This window comes from Aulonocara sp. 'chitande type north' Nkhata Bay, linkage group LG8, assembly GCF_057382095.1.
Source record: "Aulonocara sp. 'chitande type north' Nkhata Bay isolate Kocher_YH1m ecotype deep benthic linkage group LG8, A_spYH_male_GT1.1, whole genome shotgun sequence".
Taxonomy (NCBI): domain Eukaryota; kingdom Metazoa; phylum Chordata; class Actinopteri; order Cichliformes; family Cichlidae; genus Aulonocara; species Aulonocara sp. 'chitande type north' Nkhata Bay.
The window spans coordinates 14,523,748-14,544,371 of NC_141351.1; the positions used below are offsets into that span (position 1 = coordinate 14,523,748).

The following is a 20,624-nucleotide window of genomic DNA, read 5'->3' on the forward strand; positions in this document are numbered from 1 at the left end:
GACCTCAAGTACCTCTCTCTCATGCGTCTACCGGAGTCCGAATGTTTTGCGAAATCAATTTTTCCACACAGCCAAATTCACTGCAGATACAGACTGCTCCGTTACATCTATGTCCACTGTGAATGACCATCTTTGAACAGAGGTGGTGGCATAGGGCACCAACTGTCTGACATCTATAATCCAGTGTTGAGATACCTTCCCAGAAGCCGTAACGCCCACTCACATCTTGGGCCATTTGACCTCAGGAAATCACATGATAGGTTGGAGCTAGGTTTCACAATGAGCTCACCCGAATCCTTGGTTGCTTGTGACCTACACCCGTTTTCACACTTTGGCTCGTGTCATTAGGGAGAGGATCATTAGAGGGTCCATAGTCCCTCTTGGGCAGACACTCCCACAGGCCTTAAATCTGAGACACTCCACCATTTGACCCTAGAACTGAAGAAATTTCTCGGATGAGAGGTGAAACGTCTTCAAGCAACTTAAAGAAGTTTAAAGAAGTTTCCAAGCTCCTTAGACTACAATGACCTGGATGACAGAACCTTCACAGACATCCATTACAAGTTCCTTCACCAACTGGATCTCAGCCTGCAAAAATACATAGCTCTAAACCTCAAATCTCACAAATGTGCTTTAGATGTGAAGTAGAAGTCAGTTCCTTTCTGTACTGCAACTTGGTCACGTTCATTTATCAGATAGTTGAAGAAAAGTCTCACCACTCATCAAAGTGACTTCTTGAATCTCAGCTGAATATGTGTTGGTAAAGAAGAGGTGTAATAGTCTGCCAATCTGATCAGTTGTAAAGGTGTCTTGATCTGCTAGCCTGTCATGTGGATTCTGTATCAACAAGTGCAAATGTGTCAGGATGGCCGAGCGGTCTAAGGCGCTGCGTTCAGGTCGCAGTCTCTCCTAGAGGCGTGGGTTCAAATCCCACTCCTGACATTCTTTGCTCATTAACCGTAAGATTGACATGATATGTCATGTCTTCTGTCAATAAAGGAGTTGCCACCAAATGGCAACTGCTTTGATAAGTTATGAACTTGAAATCTGATTTAGTTAGTGTCGGGGGTGCTGTAGTGCAGGTCACCTACCAGGTTGGTGATGGGATGCTTTAATCTACATGCCAAATATCCTTGTGCAAGATACTGACCTCAAGTACCTCTCTCTCATGCGTCTACCGGAGTCCGAATGTTTTGCGAAATCACTTTTTCCACACAGCCAAATTCACTGCAGATACAGACTGCTCCGTTACATCTATGTCCACTGTGAATGACCATCTTTAAACAGAGGTGGTGGCATAGGGCACCAACTGTGTGACATCTATAATCCAGTGTTGAGATACCTTCCCAGAAGCCGTAACGCCCACTCACATCTTGGGCCATTTGACCTCAGGAAATCACATGATAGGTTGGGGCTAGGTTTCACAATGAGCTCACCCGAATCCTTGGTTGCTTGTGACCTACACCCGTTTTCACACTTTGGCTCGTGTCATTAGGGAGAGGATCATTAGAGGGTCCATAGTCCCTCTTGGGCAGACACTCCCACAGGCCTTAAATCTGAGACACTCCACCATTTGACCCTAGAACTGAAGAAATTTCTCGGATGAGAGGTGAAACGTCTTCAAGCAACTTAAAGAAGTTTAAAGAAGTTTCCAAGCTCCTTAGACTACAATGACCTGGATGACAGAACCTTCACAGACATCCATTACAAGTTCCTTCACCAACTGGATCTCAGCCTGCAAAAATACATAGCTCTAAACCTCAAATCTCACAAATGTGCTTTAGATGTGAAGTAGAAGTCAGTTCCTTTCTGTACTGCAACTTGGTCACGTTCATTTATCAGATAGTTGAAGAAAAGTCTCACCACTCATCAAAGTGACTTCTTGAATCTCAGCTGAATATGTGTTGGTAAAGAAGAGGTGTAATAGTCTGCCAATCTGATCAGTTGTAAAGGTGTCTTGATCTGCTAGCCTGTCATGTGGATTCTGTATCAACAAGTGCAAATGTGTCAGGATGGCCGAGCGGTCTAAGGCGCTGCGTTCAGGTCGCAGTCTCTCCTAGAGGCGTGGGTTCAAATCCCACTCCTGACATTCTTTGCTCATTAACTGTAAGATTGACATGATATGTCATGTCTTCTGTCAATAAAGGAGTTGCCACCAAATGGCAACTGCTTTGATAAGTTATGAACTTGAAATCTGATTTAGTTAGTGTCGGGGGTGCTGTAGTGCAGGTCACCTACCAGGTTGGTGATGGGATGCTTTAATCTACATGCCAAATATCCTTGTGCAAGATACTGACCTCAAGTACCTCTCTCTCATGCGTCTACCGGAGTCCGAATGTTTTGCAAAATCAATTTTTCCACACAGCCAAATTCACTGCAGATACAGACTGCTCCGTTACATCTATGTCCACTGTGAATGACCATCTTTGAACAGAGGTGGTGGCATAGGGCACCAACTGTCTGACATCTATAATCCAGTGTTGAGATACCTTCCCAGAAGCCGTAACGCCCACTCACATCTTGGGCCATTTGACCTCAGGAAATCACATGATAGGTTGGGGCTAGGTTTCACAATGAGCTCACCCGAATCCTTGGTTGCTTGTGACCTACACCCGTTTTCACACTTTGGCTCGTGTCATTAGGGAGAGGATCATTAGAGGGTCCATAGTCCCTCTTGGGCAGACACTCCCACAGGCCTTAAATCTGAGACACTCCACCATTTGACCCTAGAACTGAAGAAATTTCTCGGATGAGAGGTGAAACGTCTTCAAGCAACTTAAAGAAGTTTAAAGAAGTTTCCAAGCTCCTTAGACTACAATGAGCTGGATGACAGAACCTTCACAGACATCCATTACAAGTTCCTTCACCAACTGGATCTCAGCCTGCAAAAATACATAGCTCTAAACCTCAAATCTCACAAATGTGCTTTAGATGTGAAGTAGAAGTCAGTTCCTTTCTGTACTGCAACTTGGTCACGTTCATTTATCAGATAGTTGAAGAAAAGTCTCACCACTCATCAAAGTGACTTCTTGAATCTCAGCTGAATATGTGTTGGTAAAGAAGAGGTGTAATAGTCTGCCAATCTGATCAGTTGTAAAGGTGTCTTGATCTGCTAGCCTGTCATGTGGATTCTGTATCAACAAGTGCAAATGTGTCAGGATGGCCGAGCGGTCTAAGGCGCTGCGTTCAGGTCGCAGTCTCTCCTAGAGGCGTGGGTTCAAATCCCACTCCTGACATTCTTTGCTCATTAACCGTAAGATTGACATGATATGTCATGTCTTCTGTCAATAAAGGAGTTGCCACCAAATGGCAACTGCTTTGATAAGTTATGAACTTGAAATCTGATTTAGTTAGTGTCGGGGGTGCTGTAGTGCAGGTCACCTACCAGGTTGGTGATGGGATGCTTTAATCTACATGCCAAATATCCTTGTGCAAGATATTGACCTCAAGTACCTCTCTCTCATGCGTCTACCGGAGTCCGAATGTTTTGCGAAATCAATTTTTCCACACAGCCAAATTCACTGCAGATACAGACTGCTCCGTTACATCTATGTCCACTGTGAATGACCATCTTTGAACAGAGGTGGTGGCATAGGGCACCAACTGTCTGACATCTATAATCCAGTGTTGAGATACCTTCCCAGAAGCCGTAACGCCCACTCACATCTTGGGCCATTTGACCTCAGGAAATCACATGATAGGTTGGGGCTAGGTTTCACAATGAGCTCACCCGAATCCTTGGTTGCTTGTGACCTACACCCGTTTTCACACTTTGGCTCGTGTCATTAGGGAGAGGATCATTAGAGGGTCCATAGTCCCTCTTGGGCAGACACTCCCACAGGCCTTAAATCTGAGACACTCCACCATTTGACCCTAGAACTGAAGAAATTTCTCGGATGAGAGGTGAAACGTCTTCAAGCAACTTAAAGAAGTTTAAAGAAGTTTCCAAGCTCCTTAGACTACAATGAGCTGGATGACAGAACCTTCACAGATATCCATTACAAGTTCCTTCACCAACTGGATCTCAGCCTGCAAAAATACATAGCTCTAAACCTCAAATCTCACAAATGTGCTTTAGATGTGAAGTAGAAGTCAGTTCCTTTCTGTACTGCAACTTGGTCACGTTCATTTATCAGATAGTTGAAGAAAAGTCTCACCACTCATCAAAGTGACTTCTTGAATCTCAGCTGAATATGTGTTGGTAAAGAAGAGGTGTAATAGTCTGCCAATCTGATCAGTTGTAAAGGTGTCTTGATCTGCTAGCCTGTCATGTGGATTCTGTATCAACAAGTGCAAATGTGTCAGGATGGCCGAGCGGTCTAAGGCGCTGCGTTCAGGTCGCAGTCTCTCCTAGAGGCGTGGGTTCAAATCCCACTCCTGACATTCTTTGCTCATTAACCGTAAGATTGACATGATATGTCATGTCTTCTGTCAATAAAGGAGTTGCCACCAAATGGCAACTGCTTTGATAAGTTATGAACTTGAAATCTGATTTAGTTAGTGTCGGGGGTGCTGTAGTGCAGGTCACCTACCAGGTTGGTGATGGGATGCTTTAATCTACATGCCAAATATCCTTGTGCAAGATACTGACCTCAAGTACCTCTCTCTCATGCGTCTACCGGAGTCCGAATGTTTTGCAAAATCAATTTTTCCACACAGCCAAATTCACTGCAGGTACAGACTGCTCCGTTACATCTATGTCCACTGTGAATGACCATCTTTGAACAGAGGTGGTGGCATAGGGCACCAACTGTCTGACATCTATAATCCAGTGTTGAGATACCTTCCCAGAAGCCGTAACGCCCACTCACATCTTGGGCCATTTGACCTCAGGAAATCACATGATAGGTTGGGGCTAGGTTTCACAATGAGCTCACCCGAATCCTTGGTTGCTTGTGACCTACAACCGTTTTCACACTTTGGCTCGTGTCATTAGGGAGAGGATCATTAGAGGGTCCATAGTCCCTCTTGGGCAGACACTCCCACAGGCCTTAAATCTGAGACACTCCACCATTTGACCCTAGAACTGAAGAAATTTCTCGGATGAGAGGTGAAACGTCTTCAAGCAACTTAAAGAAGTTTAAAGAAGTTTCCAAGCTCCTTAGACTACAATGACCTGGATGACAGAACCTTCACAGATATCCATTACAAGTTCCTTCACCAACTGGATCTCAGCCTGCAAAAATACATAGCTCTAAACCTCAAATCTCACAAATGTGCTTTAGATGTGAAGTAGAAGTCAGTTCCTTTCTGTACTGCAACTTGGTCACGTTCATTTATCAGATAGTTGAAGAAAAGTCTCACCACTCATCAAAGTGACTTCTTGAATCTCAGCTGAATATGTGTTGGTAAAGAAGAGGTGTAATAGTCTGCCAATCTGATCAGTTGTAAAGGTGTCTTGATCTGCTAGCCTGTCATGTGGATTCTGTATCAACAAGTGCAAATGTGTCAGGATGGCCGAGCGGTCTAAGGCGCTGCGTTCAGGTCGCAGTCTCTCCTAGAGGCGTGGGTTCAAATCCCACTCCTGACATTCTTTGCTCATTAACTGTAAGATTGACATGATATGTCATGTCTTCTGTCAATAAAGGAGTTGCCACCAAATGGCAACTGCTTTGATAAGTTATGAACTTGAAATCTGATTTAGTTAGTGTCGGGGGTGCTGTAGTGCAGGTCACCTACCAGGTTGGTGATGGGATGCTTTAATCTACATGCCAAATATCCTTGTGCAAGATACTGACCTCAAGTACCTCTCTCTCATGCGTCTACCGGAGTCCGAATGTTTTGCAAAATCAATTTTTCCACACAGCCAAATTCACTGCAGATACAGACTGCTCCGTTACATCTATGTCCACTGTGAATGACCATCTTTGAACAGAGGTGGTGGCATAGGGCACCAACTGTCTGACATCTATAATCCAGTGTTGAGATACCTTCCCAGAAGCCTTAACGGCCACTCACATCTTGGGCCATTTGACCTCAGGAAATCACATGATAGGTTGGGGCTAGGTTTCACAATGAGCTCACCCGAATCCTTGGTTGCTTGTGACCTACACCCGTTTTCACACTTTGGCTCGTGTCATTAGGGAGAGGATCATTAGAGGGTCCATAGTCCCTCTTGGGCAGACACTCCCACAGGCCTTAAATCTGAGACACTCCACCATTTGACCCTAGAACTGAAGAAATTTCTCGGATGAGAGGTGAAACGTCTTCAAGCAACTTAAAGAAGTTTAAAGAAGTTTCCAAGCTCCTTAGACTACAATGACCTGGATGACAGAACCTTCACAGATATCCATTACAAGTTCCTTCACCAACTGGATCTCAGCCTGCAAAAATACATAGCTCTAAACCTCAAATCTCACAAATGTGCTTTAGATGTGAAGTAGAAGTCAGTTCCTTTCTGTACTGCAACTTGGTCACGTTCATTTATCAGATAGTTGAAGAAAAGTCTCACCACTCATCAAAGTGACTTCTTGAATCTCAGCTGAATATGTGTTGGTAAAGAAGAGGTGTAATAGTCTGCCAATCTGATCAGTTGTAAAGGTGTCTTGATCTGCTAGCCTGTCATGTGGATTCTGTATCAACAAGTGCAAATGTGTCAGGATGGCCGAGCGGTCTAAGGCGCTGCGTTCAGGTCGCAGTCTCTCCTAGAGGCGTGGGTTCAAATCCCACTCCTGACATTCTTTGCTCATTAACTGTAAGATTGACATGATATGTCATGTCTTCTGTCAATAAAGGAGTTGCCACCAAATGGCAACTGCTTTGATAAGTTATGAACTTGAAATCTGATTTAGTTAGTGTCGGGGGTGCTGTAGTGCAGGTCACCTACCAGGTTGGTGATGGGATGCTTTAATCTACATGCCAAATATCCTTGTGCAAGATACTGACCTCAAGTACCTCTCTCTCATGCGTCTACCGGAGTCCGAATGTTGTGCAAAATCAATTTTTCCACACAGCCAAATTCACTGCAGATACAGACTGCTCCGTTACATCTATGTCCACTGTGAATGACCATCTTTGAACAGAGGTGGTGGCATAGAGCACCAACTGTCTGACATCTATAATCCAGTGTTGAGATACCTTCCCAGAAGCCTTAACGCCCACTCACATCTTGGGCCATTTGACCTCAGGAAATCACATGATAGGTTGGGGCTAGGTTTCACAATGAGCTCACCCGAATCCTTGGTTGCTTGTGACCTACACCCGTTTTCACACTTTGGCTCGTGTCATTAGGGAGAGGATCATTAGAGGGTCCATAGTCCCTCTTGGGCAGACACTCCCACAGGCCTTAAATCTGAGACACTCCACCATTTGACCCTAGAACTGAAGAAATTTCTCGGATGAGAGGTGAAACGTCTTCAAGCAACTTAAAGAAGTTTAAAGAAGTTTCCAAGCTCCTTAGACTACAATGACCTGGATGACAGAACCTTCACAGATATCCATTACAAGTTCCTTCACCAACTGGATCTCAGCCTGCAAAAATACATAGCTCTAAACCTCAAATCTCACAAATGTGCTTTAGATGTGAAGTAGAAGTCAGTTCCTTTCTGTACTGCAACTTGGTCACGTTCATTTATCAGATAGTTGAAGAAAAGTCTCACCACTCATCAAAGTGACTTCTTGAATCTCAGCTGAATATGTGTTGGTAAAGAAGAGGTGTAATAGTCTGCCAATCTGATCAGTTGTAAAGGTGTCTTGATCTGCTAGCCTGTCATGTGGATTCTGTATCAACAAGTGCAAATGTGTCAGGATGGCCGAGCGGTCTAAGGCGCTGCGTTCAGGTCGCAGTCTCTCCTAGAGGCGTGGGTTCAAATCCCACTCCTGACATTCTTTGCTCATTAACTGTAAGATTGACATGATATGTCATGTCTTCTGTCAATAAAGGAGTTGCCACCAAATGGCAACTGCTTTGATAAGTTATGAACTTGAAATCTGATTTAGTTAGTGTCGGGGGTGCTGTAGTGCAGGTCACCTACCAGGTTGGTGATGGGATGCTTTAATCTACATGCCAAATATCCTTGTGCAAGATACTGACCTCAAGTACCTCTCTCTCATGCGTCTACTGGAGTCCGAATGTTTTGCAAAATCAATTTTTCCACACAGCCAAATTCACTGCAGATACAGACTGCTCCGTTACATCTATGTCCACTGTGAATGACCATCTTTGAACAGAGGTGGTGGCATAGGGCACCAACTGTCTGACATCTATAATCCAGTGTTGAGATACCTTCCCAGAAGCCTTAACGCCCACTCACATCTTGGGCCATTTGACCTCAGGAAATCACATGATAGGTTGGGGCTAGGTTTCACAATGAGCTCACCCGAATCCTTGGTTGCTTGTAACCTAAACCCGTTTTCACACTTTGGCTCGTGTCATTAGGGAGAGGATCATTAGAGGGTCCATAGTCCCTCTTGGGCAGACACTCCCACAGGCCTTAAATCTGAGACACTCCACCATTTGACCCTAGAACTGAAGAAATTTCTCGGATGAGAGGTGAAACGTCTTCAAGCAACTTAAAGAAGTTTAAAGAAGTTTCCAAGCTCCTTAGACTACAATGACCTGGATGACAGAACCTTCACAGATATCCATTACAAGTTCCTTCACCAACTGGATCTCAGCCTGCAAAAATACATAGCTCTAAACCTCAAATCTCACAAATGTGCTTTAGATGTGAAGTAGAAGTCAGTTCCTTTCTGTACTGCAACTTGGTCACGTTCATTTATCAGATAGTTGAAGAAAAGTCTCACCACTCATCAAAGTGACTTCTTGAATCTCAGCTGAATATGTGTTGGTAAAGAAGAGGTGTAATAGTCTGCCAATCTGATCAGTTGTAAAGGTGTCTTGATCTGCTAGCCTGTCATGTGGATTCTGTATCAACAAGTGCAAATGTGTCAGGATGGCCGAGAGGTCTAAGGCGCTGCGTTCAGGTCGCAGTCTCTCCTGGAGGCGTGGGTTCAAATCCCACTCCTGACATTACTTGCTCATTAAACATAAGACTGTGATACCTTCCTTCAATAAAGGCAACTGCTTTGATACGTTATGAACTTGAAATCTGGTTTAGTTAGTGTCGGGGGTGCTGTAGTGCAGGAAGTGGTGCTCTGGCGATGTCTGCAACGCCTTCCGGTCCGAGGCAGAGCAGTTCCCGTACCAGACTGTTATACAGTTGGTCAGGATGCTCGATAGAAGTTCACCAGGATGTCTGATGACAGGTGGTTCTTCCTCAGAGTCCTCAAGAAGAAGAGGCACTGGTGAGCCTTCTTGACCAGCTTGGAGCAGTTGGTCATCCAGGTGAGATCCTCGGAGATGTGGACTCCCAGGAACTTGAAGCTGCTCACACGCTCCAAGCTGTCCCCTTAATGTGGATGTGGGTCAGCATTCCTCCTGTAGTCCACGATGAGCTCCTTGGTCTTCTCGGTGTTAAGCAGCAGGTTGTTTCTGTCGCACCACTCAGCCAGACGATCCACCTCCTCCCTGTAGGCGGCCTCATCGTTGTCACTGATGAGGCCAATCACCGTGGTGTCATCTGCAAACTTAATGATGGTGTTGGAACCGTCTGCAGTCGAGGGAGTAGAGGACTGACTTCTCCAGGTAAGTCAGAGCTCGGTGCAGGAGGTAGATGATGGCGTCCTCCACCCCAATGCCAGGCTGGTAAGCAAACTGCAGCGGATCCAATGAAGACCTCACCAGGGGGTGCAGATGGCTTAGAAGCAGCCTCTGGAGGGTCTTCATCAGATGTGATGTCAGGGCTACCTACCTGAAGCTGCTGAGGTCCTTGGGATGGGAGGTCTTTGGTACCAGTACCACACAGGAGGTCTTCCACAGCTGTGGAACTTTCCCCAGCGACAGGCTCAGGTTGAACAGATGATTGGAATGGTGTATTTTAGTGCATTGATTTATTTTAAACAAAGCAATGTACAACTACCGCTTCTCCCGACCTGCGTTATAGTCAGTGCAGGAGCAGCGGCTTCGCTCATGCGCAATTAATTTGCAGTTTGGACGCGTAGGTGTAAACATCTCCTGCTCTGACAGCAGCTGGGGGCAACTGCTGCGTTAGGACCGCCGCCTGTGAGTGCTTTGGCACACTCACTGGTTACAGCACCATATAAATATATACAAAAAATACAAGCCACCATTATTTATTTAGCTAATATCCTAATAGTCAATGTGCTTTAAGCTAACTCGGCTTCCCACAATCTAACATTTGTAAATAAAAACACCAAGAAGTTACCTTTAATACCTTCGACCAGTATAATTTCACTCCACGTTAACAGCATTGTTCTTTAGACAAGCGCTGCTGTTCAGTCAGGAGCTTTCTATGTGAGAGCAAGCCGTAAAACTTGAAAACAAAAAGTAAATAATAACAAAAGGAGAGTGTGTTGTTTGTTAATCGTCGCAGGCCCACTGGTGCCCGCCGGTGAGACAGCAGGGCCGTATCCGAAGGGCGGATGCACCCCGGGTTTTTTCCTGTCTGGGTCGCAATTCCTCGATAACAGCAGGTTAATATTAAGGTTAGCTTAATGGTTGATACTAACGTTCAGGGAGGTGGAGGTTCAAAACGTTTTGTGACCGAATGAATTTCAAAGAGTAAGTGTACTGTGACGTCACGGCACGTGTGCCTTGACATCACATTACAACGCGAGCTCATAAATACTCATCTTAGAACGCGAGCTCATAAATACCCCCAAGGTAAGGCACTCTACTTTACTGCACCTAGTGTTTTAACGCTGAATCGATAGTCGTCTGCAAATATGTGGCGCTCAGTGTTCAGTCATAAAAATTCTTCAGACAGAGATGGCTTTGAGGAGCTTGACAGATATTATTTAGAGTCTGATGGGTTCGTCTTACCGATATCTATTTCTAGAGATGAACAGTCTGAGGTTCCTAAAACCAGTGTTTCTGTAAACGCCTATGAAAATGAACAGGCAACCACCTCTGAAATAGATGAGGCTCCTAAAACCAGTATAAACAACTTTGAACATGAAGAGTCTCCCACCAGTGAGAATTACAGCACTGATTTATTCAATGGCGTCCTCCCCAAACCTTCAGATATGAACAAATCTGAAGAGAATGAACAAAACGCTGACCAAGGAAGTTTTCAAAGAGAGGACAAAGAAACGTTTTTTTCCAGAGTTCAAACAAATCTTTCAGCTCTGTCTTCCATTATTACAGCTCCAGTTGAGTCGGTTGGGCGAGGAGTCATTTTTGTCACCAGGCACATTTTAAATATTGGTCGAGCACCATTTACCTCACCCACTAATGAAACGGAAAAGTCACCCACCTCTGAAACAACTGAGGTTCCTTCACCGAGTGTTTCTGTAAACAACTTTGAATACGAACAGTCACCCTCCAGTGAAACAACTAAGATTCCTACAACCAGTGTTAATATGAACAACGCTGAAGATGAAAAGTCTTCAGCCAGCGAGAGTTACAACACTGATTTATTAAATGCCATTCTTCCTGAACCTTCAGATAACGGACCCGAAGATAATGAACAAAATGTTGTCCCAGGCAGTCTTCAAACAAAGGAAGAAGAAACAATTTCTTCCAGAGTTCAAACAAATGCTCCAAATCTCTATTCCTCTTGTAGAGTTCCAGATGTGCCTGTGGGCCTTAGAGAAGATTTCATCACCAGGCACCTCCTTAATATTGGTCGAAGACCATTTACCTCAATTATTCCAAATCTCTATTCCTCTTGTAGAGTTCCAGTTGTGCCTGTGGGCCTTAGAGAAGATTTTATCTCTAGGCACCTCCTTAATATTGGTCGAGCACCATTTACCTCAAATATTCCAAATCTCTATTCCTCTTGTAGAGTTCCAGTTGTGCCTGTGGGCCTTAGAGAAGCTTTTATCTCTAGGCACCTGCTTAATATTGGTCGAGCACCATTTACCTCAGTTACCACACCCACTAGTGAGACCTCTGAAACAGCTAAGGTTCCTAAAACCACTGTTTCTATAAACAACTTTGGACATGAAGATTCTCCCACCAGTGAGAGTTACAGCATTGATTTATTCAATGTTGGTCTCCCTGCAGCTTCAGATAACAGATCTAAAGAGAATGAACCAAATATTGTCCAAGGAACTCTTCAAAGAGAGGACGGAGACTCTGCTGTTTCCAGACTTCACAGAAATCTTCCAGGTTTTAATTCCCTTATTACAGCTCCAGTTATGCTTGCGGGCCAAGGAGTCATTTTTGTCACCAGGCACATCCTTAATATTTGTGGAGCACCATTTACCTCATTGTTCAATCATTTTTCAGCAATTATTCAGCGTAGGTTTCCCCATAGAGCTAATTCAGGCCTGATTCCTACAATCAGAAGATGGTTAGATATAATTTCTTGGATGACTTCAGTAATTGGTGCACTTGCACTTTTAGTTTTACTTATAATCATACTTAAAATAGTCATCATGGTAATTCACTAATTCTAACAAACAAACATGAAATTCAGTATCCTTAGCATAAAATTACATCACAATTATGCCCCCAGCCAGTCACAGCAGAAGGCTGCCCCTCCCTGAGTCTGGTTCTGCTGAAGGTTTCTTCCTCTTAAAAGGGAGTTTTTCCTTCCCACCGTCGCCTTAGTGCTTGCTCATAGGGGATCGTTTGATTGCTGGGGTTTTCTCTCTAATACTGTGGGGTTTTAACCTTACAGTACAAAGAGCTTTAAAGTGCCTGTTCTAACACAGCATTATTAAATAGACTTTAAATGGCTTCAACTGAAAAAACATTACTTAATAAAAAAAAGAAATCAATAAATAATGGTGTGTGTTTGTTTCATTTTCTATACCAGGGTAAGTGCTAAAACTTAGTGGGTTATAATTTATGTAGCTTTTAACAGATTATTGTTGTTTCAAATGTGACTGTGCTGAGTGGCCGTGGCACTGTGCGCACTTAAGTGATATTGGTGATTGGAAGCCAGTGTTTTAGTCTTCTCCTTTTTTTCCTGATTAGTTTATTTTATACTTTATTTTTAAGTCTTGGATCTATTTTTATGGGTCGCTCTGGTTTTAAAAACAAATTTAAAGCTCTTACTGGTCATTAACACAAATGCAGCGTTTACCTGTACAGGGATTGACCACTAGAGGTCCTTTTACTCAAGGTTTACATTCATCAGCAACTTCCTTGACAAATGCTAAATGCTGATCAGATTAAATAGGATTATCAAGGGACAATACATTTTGTTCTTAATATCATATTATTTCATCTATCATGTCTTTTCTATGATTCATATTTTATTGATGAGACCATCGAAAGCGAGGTAGCAAATACTCAAAGATTAACTAGTCAGGACGTGATTTCTACATTTCTACAGTTTTTTTTACACGGTGGTCTTTGACATGTTATCTTATTTTTGGTGAATAAAACAAAACCACCAGTGAAAATTGTTTTAGATTTAGTAAATTGTAAGTAAATTTTAACTCATGCAGTTGTAACCCCTTTAAACAATCGTTCGTGTCCTGCAGGAAATGGAATACCAAATGAACTGACTAAAGGGGGTGCCTGTAAAAATTCCTAAGGTTCTTCTGCCCACTGGTGCTGCTGCAGCTGATTTCTATCAACAAGAGGTGGGATCACCTGCAAAGAGACTGCAATTTTTGGTTTGGGGCCTTTACCCTCTGAAGAAGCCAAACAGTGGACTGAAACTGTTTGGGTCTCATTTTGATTTGTGGTCACTGTACCAAAAATGTGGTTCATCATAATTATGGAACATTTAAAGATGCAGTTATATTTCTTATTGACATCACCAGAAATTGTGTGTGACTTCTTATGGTGGTGTTCAATAAAGAAGTATAATTATTTTTAAGAATAACAAAAAGCCATTTACTATAGAGTAAAGGGTGAAAGCTGCTTCTATTTAGAACAGTTACAATATTTTGTTTGATTTGATTTCTTGCAATAAACAGAGACAATTTGCAATTCTCTAATTCTTTGTAACAGGTCCTTTGTAAAGAATTCAGCTTTTGTGTAAACACCCAAGTTCACCAGATATCTGGGAAACAATGCAACAATTTATTTTAATAATTCTATAATGAAGTGTTAAATTGCAGTTAGAAGCTACTGCTCCAAACCTCGTAATAAACATCAAACAGGATTAAAACCTCAGGACAACAAAGAAAACAAGATGACATCATTACACAGAAAACCACACATCAATTAGAACAAGCAAATGTGTTCTTAAAAAGCCTCAGAGGTTGCAGGTTGTTACCTCTGAACAGTTTCACCCTGGTTCTTGGATTCCTCAGGCCTCCAGAGACAACACCGGGACTCAGTAGTCAATTCACAACACTTTTATTCATCCACACTTATTAATACAGCTTATGGAAAGGGAGATGTACAGGAACCCCAGAATTACTCTGCAGATCTCAACTTCGTTGTCTGTTACACACAGTTTTATAGAAGTGACCCCCATTCTATACGATGTGCCATAAAACTAAACACTGTGTTTGTATGTTTGTGTGCGTGCGAGCACGCGAGTGCCTGCGTACCTGTGTGTAAGTGCATGTGTATATATGTTTATGTACCTGTGTGTACGTGACTTCCTGTGGGTCATAAAAGTCCATCTCCCTTTCAAGCCAAAGTTATCCAGTTACAAACATTTAGGTCCCCACCCAGGTATCCCCTGGGGAATTTCCACTCAGCTTTAGCTTCTCTTTGTCCTGTTTTCACAGCTCAAGGTGGGGAGGGTCTCTTACAAGTTTACTCCTAAGTTTATGTCACGTTTAGGCCTATATTACATCCAGGGCAGTGTCAGTGTCTCTACTATACTTCTACATCCTATCTAGCACATTTCTAAAACCTAAAATAAGCTACAAATATCTTCAAGTTCCTCTTTCTCTGTAGGATAACCAAATCAATTAAACCAAGTGCTGTGGTGGTGATATGAAATTCAACCTTTGCAGCCTCTGTAGCTTTCTAGTAACACATTTGCCTTTTCCTTTTCAAACAATTTTACATGAGTTACACATTATGTCTCTTCAAAGAGAGTCAGAACAGCATGGAGACCCTTAACCTCGTGTACCTTACAATCAAATTCTTCTCTGCATTTAAAACCATGATCTGCAGTTAGCAGCCACACTGCTCCACACATCCAACATCAGCATCCGACTAGAGACTTGCAACATGTGGAAAACTGGGTTTCTCCATAAGAGCTAGAAGGTTGAAAAAATAAAAGAAGAAGAAAAATATATTAGTTACTTCAACTGTAAACTAAGAAATTTAACTAAAAACAAACTTTTGAACTTGCTGTAACATTTGCAAATGAGGCAGATGAAGGCATCCTTTACAGAATGTGTGTGCGGTCTTTGCAGTTTCAGATTTACGGTCAAAGTGATGTCTTGGAGGTAGGGCTGGGCGATATGGCCTAAAATTAGGGTTGCCAACTCCCTGAAAAATAAATAAGGGACACCTCGTGGCCAGGGCCGGGCAACCCAGTTGTCTTCACCCTTCCCAGTGTGGTAGCTCTTTTTTTGTGTGTGAAATTATTTTTTTAACCATTTGACTTGAAGTTGATTTAAGCAGATGCATATTCTTTGTGATATGAACACATGGGAAACAAATGATCATTTAGCCATTTATTTTTAGCTCAAAATGAAAACATTAACACAGTAAAACAGGTCTCTTTCTTAAACAGAAGCCTGTCATGCTTAACTTTTGAGAATATAAGTAAATCTTTCTTTAAAAGAACTCTGTCCTGCTTAACTTAAAATTATATAAATTAATAGAAAACAATAGAAAGAAAAATATTCTTGTAACTGTGCACATATAGTGCATTTAGTACAATTGGCTTCAGTTGAGGTATTATTTCAGCTTTTCTAATGCTAATCAGCTGCTCCTGTTTGTAAACCCGCTTGTTCCCATGATTACGCATCTTAACTCACCATCATTATTCATCTATGTATTACTTTTATGTATTAGTGATCTATTTGTTGTAATCATCTATCCTTGCAGTTGTTTATTACACAAAATATGGTAAATGGCCTGTATTTATATAGCGCTTTACTAGTCCCTAGGGACCCCAAAGCGCTTTACATATCCAGTCATCCACCCATTCACACACACATTCACACATTCAAAATAAGTTATATTATCACACTTCTGGCCACATAGCGCTGATATTCACTGCACATGCCCATATTAACTTTTTCCAGCCAGGTGTTTTCCTTTTCCCATTCCTCCCTGTGCTTTTGCAGCCTATTTTTCTTTCTCTGAGCGAACAAACATTGCTGCTCTAATGCTGGGCTCACACTGTGCGATTTTTGGCCAATTTTGAGACGATTTCTGAGTCGTGCGACCGATTTGGTGATCAGACCGATTTTGGCCTTCATCGTGCGTCGTGTAGTATACGTGGGGTAACGAGAAGCGATTAACACCTCACGACCAGCTCCCGATCATCAATCGCTCGTGAGGGTGTCACCGCAGCCGCTCACACTGCGCACGCGCAAACACGTAAACGTCGGTGAAAAAGACGGAGCAGCACGGCTGTGCAGCGTGTGATCTGGACACAAGCCATGGAGGCACAACTTGTAGAACTTTGGAAAGCTCATCCGAGCCTTTTCGATGTGGCATCACAAAATTATCACGACCACAACAACCGTGAAAACAGTTGGATTTACATTGCTGCTCAATCACAGCTGCCTGATCAATGTTTTTCATTAGCAATTTAGCAAAGTTGATGGTGGTGGTGTGTCTGTGTGAGTGAAAGACAGAGAGAGCGAGCGACAGATTTTCTGTTATAACCTTCATTTTATGGACGCACAGTGTGAGCTCTCAGGTCGCATCAGAGCATCGGGCGGTATAGTGTGAGACCCTGCATCGTGACCTACCAACTTCTAACCCCTGCGAGTCAATCGTGCAGTTTGAAAATCGCACAGTGTCTGCCCAGCTTTAAGTGTACTGTCATCTGAGACTTGCACCGCAGTGTCGGCGTTTGTTTCCCTGTTGGCCATGCTTCTTGTTGTGGTCATCTGTTGTCTTCCGGTATTTTCTCTGTAAGCGACCTTTCCTCGACCAATGAGATAATCTGAATTGTCATACTCGAATTGTCATAAGTGTGCTGTTAGCTCATTGGTCACAAAGCAGGAGAGGGGCTGGGAATTATGTTTTCAAACAAAGCGTTAATTCCATTAACATTTATAGACTACTTTTGATTCTCACTGTATTACGGGACAAAGTGCGTCCCTTATTAGCTCAATACGGGACGTGTACTTTTGTTTCGAAATACGGGACGATTCCGTATTTTAAGGGACGGTTGGCAACCCTACCTAAAATCCATATCATGGTATACTTTCAAGCATGTGCGGTAACAATATATATCGCGATATATTATTTTCTTCACTGCAGCATTACCGAGAGTTGAAAAACTGTCTAAATTCTTTCATCTGTAATAAAATGATCAGTGTGGTTGCTCTACCAGATGTAACAATTACATTTAATATCCAGGCATCCATGAAAACAGAATTTACGAAATTTAACAGAGTTAGAAGTTAGCAGCAAGTTAGCTCGCTAGTTTCCACCTAAACATAATATAGCATGTTCTGACTGAGGGATTTCTGAAACAAATTAAGACGTACAGCTTTGCTATTACTTCCCAAATAAATGAAGACAGGAAAGTAAACAGCAGTGAAGTTTGTAGTGTTACTGAAGTTTGGCTAGCTGCTATGTAATGATGCGCTACGTGACCGCTAGCGACACAGCTATGTTAGCATAATATAAACAGTGAAGCTGGAGGACAAAGTCGCTAGATGACGTCATTGCCTAATTTGCATAATTGGTCATGTAAGGCAAGGCAAGGCAAGTTTATTTGTATAGCACAATTCAACAACAAGGTGATTCAAAGTGCTTTACAGAGACATTAGAAACAAGAACAAATAAAAAGCATGATTTAAAATTGATTAAAACAAGCAAATAAACTAACTAATTAACAAACAAACAAACAAACAACAGTATATAAAATCAAAACAGATAAAATCAGAACAGTAGATAAAATCAGTAGTTAAATGTAAGTTCTCCTCCTTGAATCGCTACCTTATCGTGGTGGAGGGGTTTGTGTGTCCCAGGGATCCCAGGGGCTATGTTGTCTGGGGGCTTTTGCCCCCTGGTAGGGTCTCCCATGGCAAACTGGTCCTGGGTGAGGGACCAGACAAAGAGCGATTCAGAAGACCCCCATGAAAAGAATATCGAGGGAACAGTTTACCCTGCCCGGGATAGGGTTACCGGGGCCCCGCCCTGGAGCCAGGCCCGGGGAGGGTGCCCGAGGGCGAGCGTCTGGTGGCCGGGCCTTAGTCCATGGGGCCCGGCCGGGCACAGCCCGAAGAGGAGACATGGGCCCATCCTCCCGCAGGCCCACCACCCGCAGGAGGCGCCATAGGGGTCGGGTGCATTGTGAGCCGGGTGGCGGCCAGGAGCGGAGGCCCTGGCGGACCGACCCCCGGCTGCCAAGACTGGCAATAGGGACATGGAATGTCACCTCTCTGGTGGGGAAGGAGCCTGAGTTGGTGCGTGAGGTTGAGAGGTACCGGCTAGATATAGTTGGGCTCGCCTCTACGCATTGTCTGGGCTCTGGAACCAGTCTCCTGGAGAGGGGCTGGACTCTGTCTCAGTCTGGAGTTGCCCCTGGTGAGAGGCGGCGGGCTGGGGTGGGTATTCTTATATCCCCTCGGCTTGCTGCCGGTACGTTGGGGTTTTTCCCGGTGGACGAGAGGGTTTGTTCCCTGCGCCTTAGGGTCGGGGAACGGGTCCTGACTGTCATCTGCGCTTATGCGCCGAGTGGCAGTTCGGAGTACCCAGCCTTCTTAGAGTCCCTGGGGGGGTGCTGGAAGGTGCTCCACCTGGAGACTCTGTTGTCCTGCTGGGAGACTTCAATGCTCACGTGGGTAACGACAGCGAGACCTGGAGGGGCGTGATTGGGAGGAACGGCCTCCCTGATCTGAACCCGAGCGGTGCTTTGTTATTGGACTTCTGTGCTAATCACAGTTTGGCCATAACGAACACCCTGTTCGAACATAAGAGTGTCCATAAGTGCACGTGGCACCAGGATGCTCTAGGCCGTAGGTCGATGATCGATTTTGTAATCGTATCACCAGACCTGCGACCATATGTTCTGGACACTCGGGTGAAGAGAGGGGCTGAGCTGTCAACTGATCACCACCTGGTGGTGAGTTGGATCAGGTGGCGGGGGAGGACGCTGGACAGACCTGGTGCACCTAAACGCGTAGTGAGGGTGTGCTGGGAACGTCTAGCAGAGGCCCCAGTCCGCGAGATCTTCAACGCACACCTCCGGCAGAGCTTCAACAGCATTCCGAGGGAGACTGGGGACATTGAGTCCGAATGGACCATGTTCAGCGTCTCCATTGCCGAAGCTGCTGCATTGAGCTGCGGCCGCAAGGTGGTCGGTGCCTGCCGTGGTGGTAATCCCCGAACCAAATGGTGGACACCAGAGGTGAAGGGAGCCACCAGGCTGAAGAAGGAGGCCTATCGGGCTTGGTTAGCCTGTGGGACTCCGGAGGCAGCCGACAGGTATCGACAGGCCAAGCGGAATGCGGCTCGGGCAGTGGCTGAAGCAAAAACTCGGGTGTGGGAGGAGTTCGGAGAGGCCATGGAAAAAGACTTTCGGACTGCCTCGAAGAGATTCTGGCAAACCGTCAGGCGTCTCAGGAGGGGAAAGCGGTGCTCTACCTGCACTGTGTATAGTGCTGGCGGAGCGCTGTTGACGTCGACTGAGAAAATTGTCGGGCGGTGGAAGGAATACTTCGAGGACCTCCTTAATCCCACTGACACGTCTTCCGGGGAGGAAGCAGAGTCTGGGGATGAGGGGTGTGACCCACCAATTTCCGGGGGCGAGGTCACTGAGGCAGTTAAACAACTCCTTGGTGGCAGAGCCCCTGGTGTCGATGAGGTCCGCCCCGAGTTCCTGAAGGCTCTGGACGTTGTAGGGCTGTCTTGGTTGACACGTCTCTGCAATGTTGCGTGGAGATCAGGGGCAGTACCTGTGGACTGGCAGACCGGGGTGGTGGTCCCCATCTTCAAGAAGGGGGACCGGAGGGTGTGTTCCAACTACAGGGGGATCACACTCCTCAGCCTCCCCGGGAAAGTCTATGCCAGGGTGCTGGAGAGGAGGGTTCGTCCGCTAGTCGAACCTCGGATACAGGAGGAACAATGCGGTTTTCGTCCTGGTCGCGGAACACTGGACCAGCTCTTTGTCCTCTCGAGGATACTTGAGGGTGCATGGGAGTTTGCCCAACCAGTCTACATGTGTTTTGTGGACCTGGAGAAGGCATTCGACCGTGTCCCTCGGGGCGTCCTGTGGGAGGTGTTGCGCGAGTATGGGGTGTCTGGCCCATTGCTACGGGCCATTCAATCCCTATACAACCGTTGCAAGAGCTTGGTTCGCATTGCCGGCAATAAGTCGGACTCGTTCCCGGTGGGTGATGGGCTCCGCCAGGGCTGCCCTTTGTCTCCGGTTCTGTTCATAATTTTTATGGACAGGATTTCTAGGCGCAGCCAAGTGGCGGAGGGCTTTCGCTTTGGTGGCCTCAGAATCTCATCTCTGATTTTTGCGGATGATGTGGTTCTGTTGGCTTCATCGGGTGAGGGCCTCCAGCTCGCACTGGAGCGGTTCGCAGCCGAGTGT

At 44.7% G+C, this 20,624-nt stretch overlaps 1 protein-coding gene and 8 non-coding genes across 9 annotated transcripts in view; 8 read left to right on the forward strand and 1 right to left on the reverse strand.

Moving 5' to 3' along the window:
* Window positions 1–20,174, reverse strand: part of LOC147323410 (uncharacterized) — a 36,968-nt gene extending 16,794 nt beyond the window's left edge. Inside the window, exons 1-3 of the mRNA XM_086304895.1 lie at window positions 18,020–20,174; window positions 15,015–15,144; window positions 9,683–9,845 (exon numbers count right to left, since the gene is read on the reverse strand). Coding sequence (XP_086161021.1) covers window positions 9,683–9,845; window positions 15,015–15,083 — 232 coding nt within the window. The 5' untranslated portion in view covers window positions 15,084–15,144; window positions 18,020–20,174. The remainder of the gene's footprint in view (window positions 1–9,682; window positions 9,846–15,014; window positions 15,145–18,019) is intronic.
* Window positions 860–942, forward strand: trnal-cag (transfer RNA leucine (anticodon CAG)). The gene has a single exon. It is a non-coding gene; the product is annotated as a tRNA-Leu (tRNA).
* trnal-cag (transfer RNA leucine (anticodon CAG)) lies at window positions 2,007–2,089 on the forward strand. The gene has a single exon. It is a non-coding gene; the product is annotated as a tRNA-Leu (tRNA).
* trnal-cag (transfer RNA leucine (anticodon CAG)) lies at window positions 3,154–3,236 on the forward strand. The gene has a single exon. It is a non-coding gene; the product is annotated as a tRNA-Leu (tRNA).
* trnal-cag (transfer RNA leucine (anticodon CAG)) lies at window positions 4,301–4,383 on the forward strand. The gene has a single exon. It is a non-coding gene; the product is annotated as a tRNA-Leu (tRNA).
* trnal-cag (transfer RNA leucine (anticodon CAG)) lies at window positions 5,448–5,530 on the forward strand. The gene has a single exon. It is a non-coding gene; the product is annotated as a tRNA-Leu (tRNA).
* Window positions 6,595–6,677, forward strand: trnal-cag (transfer RNA leucine (anticodon CAG)). Its single transcript has one exon. It is a non-coding gene; the product is annotated as a tRNA-Leu (tRNA).
* Window positions 7,742–7,824, forward strand: trnal-cag (transfer RNA leucine (anticodon CAG)). Its single transcript has one exon. It is a non-coding gene; the product is annotated as a tRNA-Leu (tRNA).
* On the forward strand, window positions 8,889–8,971 carry trnal-cag (transfer RNA leucine (anticodon CAG)). Its single transcript has one exon. It is a non-coding gene; the product is annotated as a tRNA-Leu (tRNA).
* Window positions 20,175–20,624: the final 450 nt, after the last annotated feature.